This window comes from Coregonus lavaretus (assembly GCF_964263955.1).
Source record: "Coregonus lavaretus genome assembly, chromosome: 2".
Classification (NCBI taxonomy): Eukaryota; Metazoa; Chordata; class Actinopteri; order Salmoniformes; family Salmonidae; genus Coregonus; species Coregonus lavaretus.
In genome coordinates this window covers 70,253,336-70,258,458 of record NC_139989.1, presented here as the reverse complement: position 1 = coordinate 70,258,458, position 5,123 = coordinate 70,253,336, and the positions used below count along the sequence as shown (strand labels likewise).

Here is a 5,123-nt window from a genome sequence, read left to right as displayed (position 1 = left end):
GAGCCCTATGGGGCAATAGGGTGCCATTTGGGATGCAACCAGCCCAGGACAGACCTTAGTCAGAGGTGTGGTCCAGTGTAGCTAAACAAGGACCTATTGAGTCACTGAGGAGTACTGTACACACACACACACGTGTACACACACACACACACACACACACGTGTACACACACACACACACACACACACACACACACGTACAAACACATACACACAAATACACTCACAGGCAGAGGTCCGCCACGATAAGCCCTGGTGTTAGTGTTGACCTGAGCGTGACCTGTGAAATTCATCATTAGTACGAACCTTAACCCCTGACCCCTGAGAGAAGGACCAACAACAACTAACAAAACAGCAACTTTTTATTTGGCCTTCATCTCCTTCTTTGTTTATTACTGAACACATCACAGACATACTGAAGTCGAAGAAAACACTTATTTAACATATTCTATTCTATAATAAGTTCATTTATTCTCTTAGTCTTTCCAAAGTAGTTTGTCGGTCCTCACAATATCTGCTCAAGGCTTGCTGTTAGTAATGATTTGTTGTAGATATACACTGAGTGTACAAAACATTAGGAATGCCTGCTCTTTCCATTACACAGACTGAGTGAATCCAGGTGAAAGCTGTGATCCCTTATTGATGTTACCTGATAAATCCACTTCAATCAGTGTAGATGAAGGGGAGGAGACAGGTGAAAGAAGGATTTTTAACCCTTGAGACATGGATTGGGTATGTGTGCCATTCAGAGGGTGAATGGGCAAGACAAAAAATTTAAGTGCCTTTTTAACGGGGTATGGTAGTAGGTGCCAGGCTCACCGGTTTGTGTCAATAACTGCAACGCTGCTGGGTTTTTCATGCTCAGCAGTTTCCTGTGTGTATCAAGACTTGTCCACCACCCAAAGGACATCCAGCCAACTTGACACAACTGTGGGAAGCATTGGAGTCAACATGGGCCAGCATCCCTGTGGAACGCTTTCGACACCTTGTAGTGTCCATGCCCCCAACGAATTGAGGCTTTTCTGAGGACAAAGGGGGGTGCAATTCAATATTGGGAAGGGGTTCTTAATGTTTTGTACACTCAGTGTACAGTATATATCAAATCAGTCAAATTGAATTGAATAACTTTTGTTGACACTTATGTGAATGCTGCTACAGTAACTGTCATAGTTACTGTGTCCCAAATGGCACCCTATTCCCTATATAGTGCACTACTTTCAACAAGGGCCCATAGTGCTCTGGTCTAAAGTAGTGCACTATATAGGGAATATGGTGCCATTTGGGACGTAGCCTGAGTCTCCTCTTGAATGTGATGTTGAGATGTGAAACAATGTCTTTGTCTCTTTAAGAGGTGGGAGGAGAGTGTGTGTTGCTGCCCAGTCTCTCTCTATCTCTCTCTCCTCCTCCTCCTCCCTCTATTTTTTTTTTTACAAAAATTCCTCTCTCAAGAGTTTGGCATTTCCTCTGAGCTCACTGGCAGAAAAACCAGAGCGAGAGAGAGACCGGGAGAGAGAGAGAGAGAGAGAGAGAGACCGGGTGAGAGAGAAGGCAAGAGAGAGAGAACGAGTTCAAGAGGAATCTTCACAAAGAAAGATAAACCTGACATACAACTCTAAAGAGGAGAAAAGAGGAAGAGAAGGAGGGGTCACTTCTGAAGAGGAACTTCAACTGACTTTCAACTGAACACACGTCAAACTCCATAAAGAGCTGGAGAGGAGGAGGAGGAGAAGAAGAAGTGGGTTCTGTTACAAGAAGGAAGGAGAGAGGAGAAGAAGAGAAAACAGAGAGAACAACATTGAGGCTCGGAAGAGGGGAAACACGTGTGTTAGAGAGAGAGAGAGAGAGAGAGAGAGAGAGAGAGAGAGAGAGAGAGTCAGCGTGTGTCAGTCATGATGGGTTAGCCTGCTCTGACCCTGTCTCAGTTCTCTGGCATCGCTAAGGACCAACCCCAAGTCCTGGACAGACAAGAAGAAGACAAGGAACGAAGGAATCTTGGAGCAACAGAGAGGAGGAGAGAGGGGGAACGAGAAGACAGAGAGAGCGAGAGAGGAGGATGAGTGTGTACACTCTGAACCTGCGGGTGTTCTGGCCTCTGTTAACCTGTGTGTTGACAGGTCTGGTTCTCCACCACCACATCACCCACTGGCTAAGCTCAGAATCAGGCCCAGAATCAGGCCCCGATCCTGGGTATGAGGTTGGGACAGAGCCCTGCTCTGACCAGGGCCCTCCGGTCTTGCTCTCACTCATCAAACTACTACTGGCCTGTATCCTCTGCTACCTCTTCATAAGGTACCCAGTCCACACACATCATATATTTCCTCTCTCTCTCTCTCTTTCTCTCTCATTCTCTCTCTATCTCTCTCTCTTTCTCTCTTTCTCTCTCTCTATCTATCTTTCTTTCTCTCTCTCTCTGTCTCTCGCTCTCTCTCTCTTTCTCTCTTTCTCTCTCTTTCTCTCTCTCTCTCTCTCTTTCTCTCTTTCTCTCTCTCTCTATCTATCTTTCTCTCTCTGTCTCTCTCTCTCTCTCTCTCTCTCTCTCTCTCTCTCTCTCTCTCTCTCTCTCTCTCTCTCTCTCTCTCTCTCTCTCTCTCTCCCGCTCTCTCTCCATTCAATTAAATTCAAAGGGCTTTATTGGCATGGGAAACATATGTTTACATTGCCAAAGCAAGTGAAATGGATAGTAAACTAAAGTAAAACAATTTTATAAAATGAACTGTAGACATTACACACAAAACTTCCAAAGGAATAGAGACATTTTAAATGTCATATTATGTCTATATGCAGTATTATAATGATGTGCAAATAGTTAAAGTACAAAAGAGAAAATAAATAAACATAAATATGGGTTGTATTTACAATGGTGTTTGTTCTTCACTGGTTGCCCTTTTCTTGTGGCAACAGGTCACAAATCTTGCTGCTGTTATGGCACACTGGTGTTTCACCCAATAGATATGGGAGTTTATCAAAATTTGATTTGTTTTCGAATTCTTTGTTGGTCTGTGTAATCAGAGGAATATATGTCTCTAATATGGTCATACATTTGGCAGGAGGTTAGGAAGTGCAGCTCAGTTTCCACCTCATTTTGTGAGCAGTGTGCACATACAGTGAGGGAAAAAAGTATTTGATCCCCTGCTGATTTTGAACGTTTGCCCACTGACAAAGAAATGATCAGTCTATAATTTTAATGGTAGGTTTATTTGAACAGTGAGAGACAGAATAACAATAAAAAAATCCAGAAAAACGCATATCAAAAATGTTATAAATTGATTTGCATTTTAATGAGGGAAATAAGTATTTGACCCCCTCTCAATCAGAAAGATTTCTGGCTCCCAGGTGTCTTTTATACAGGTAACAAACTGAGATTAGGAGCACTCCCTTTAAGAGTGTGCTCCTAATCTCAGCTTGTTACCTGTATAAAAGACACCTGTCCACAGAAGCAATCAATCAATCAGATTCCAAACTCTCCACCATGGCCAAGACCAAAGAGCTCTCCAAGAATGTCAGGGACAAGATTGTAGACCTACACAAGGCTGGAATGGGCTACAAGACCATCGCCAAGCAGCTTGGTGAGAAGGTGACAACAGTTGGTGCGATTATTCGCAAATGGAAGAAACACAAAAGAACTGTCAATCTCCCTCGGCCTGGGGCTCCATGCAAGATCTCACCTCGTGGAGTTGCAATGATCATGAGAACGGTGAGGAATCAGCCCAGAACTACACGGGAGGATCTTGTCAATGATCTCAAGGCAGCTGGGACCATAGTCACCAAGAAAACAATTGGTAACACACTACGCCGTGAAGGACTGAAATCCTGCAGCGCCCGCAAGGTCCCCCTGCTCAAAAAAGCACATATACAGGCCCGTCTGAAGTTTGCCAATGAACATCTGAATGATTCAGAGGAGAACTGGGTGAAAGTGTTGTGGTCAGATGAGACCAAAATCGAGCTCTTTGGCATCAACTCAACTCGCCGTGTTTGGAGAAGGAGGAATGCTGCCTATTACCCCAAGAACACCATCCCCACCGTATTTTATCATTTCATTTTGGATACCATCAACATTTTACATTTATGTCATTTAGCAGACACTCTTATCCAGAGCGACTTACAGTTAGTGAGTGCATACATAATTTTTTTTCATACCCCCTGTGGGAATCGAACCCACAACCCTGGCATTGCAAACGCCATGCTCTATCAACTGAGCTACATCCCTGCCGGCCATTCCTTCCCCTACCCTGGACGAATTGCGCGCCGCCCCATGGGTCTCCTAGTCGCGGCCGGCTACAACAGAGCCTGGATTCGAACCAGGATCTCTAGTGGCACAGCTAGCACTGCGATGCAGTGCCTTAGACCACTGCGCTACTCGGGAGAGAATCAACACCACAGGCCTTTTTGGGTTGGAGGGTTTGTATTTTGTCCTGTAGTTCATTCAATGTAATTGGAGAATCCAGTGGGTTCTGGTAGTTTTTAATAGCTGATTCTTGATGTGTATTTGATCATGTATATGTTTTTGCTGTTTGTTCTTTGTTATAGAGCCAACAAATTGGAGAAATGGTTTATCCATACATCTCCGTTTTGGATAGATAACTCTTCGTGTTGTTTTTTGTGTAGTGTGTTCCAATTTTCCCAGAAGTAGTTAGAGTCTATGGATTCTTCAATTATATTGATCTGATTTCTGACATGCTGTTCCTTCTTTTTCCGCAGTATATTTCTGTATTGTTTTAGTGAAGGCGTAGGCTCAGGTTTTCTGGGTCTCTATGTTTTTGGTTGGATAGGTTTCTCAATTTCTTTCTTAGGTTTTTGCATTCTTCATCAAACCATTTGTCATTGTTGTTAATTTTCTTAGGTTGTCTGTTTGAAATGTTTAGATTTGATAGGGATGCTGAGAGTTCAAATATACTGTTTAGGTTTTCTACTGCCAAGTTTACACCTTCACTATTACATTGAAACATTTTTGACCAGGAAGTTGTCTAAACAGTATTGAATTTGTTGTTTCCTAATTGTTGTTTGGTAGGTTTCTACACTACTTTCCTTCCATCTATAGCATTTCAAAATATTATGCAGTTCCTTTGACACAGTTCCTGTGTATTGCTCTGTTCAGGTTGACTGTGATTTTGCTGTGATCTGATA

The 5,123-nt window shown here is 43.1% G+C and overlaps 1 protein-coding gene across 1 annotated transcript in view; it reads left to right on the top strand.

The window, feature by feature from the left end:
• The first annotated feature begins 1,907 nt into the window (after positions 1-1,907).
• The window catches only part of itpripl2 (ITPRIP like 2), an 8,738-nt gene continuing 5,522 nt past the window's right edge, over positions 1,908-5,123 (top strand). The window contains exon 1 of the mRNA XM_084175212.1: positions 1,908-2,288. Coding sequence (XP_084031338.1) covers positions 2,053-2,288 — 236 coding nt within the window. The 5' untranslated portion in view covers positions 1,908-2,052. The remainder of the gene's footprint in view (positions 2,289-5,123) is intronic.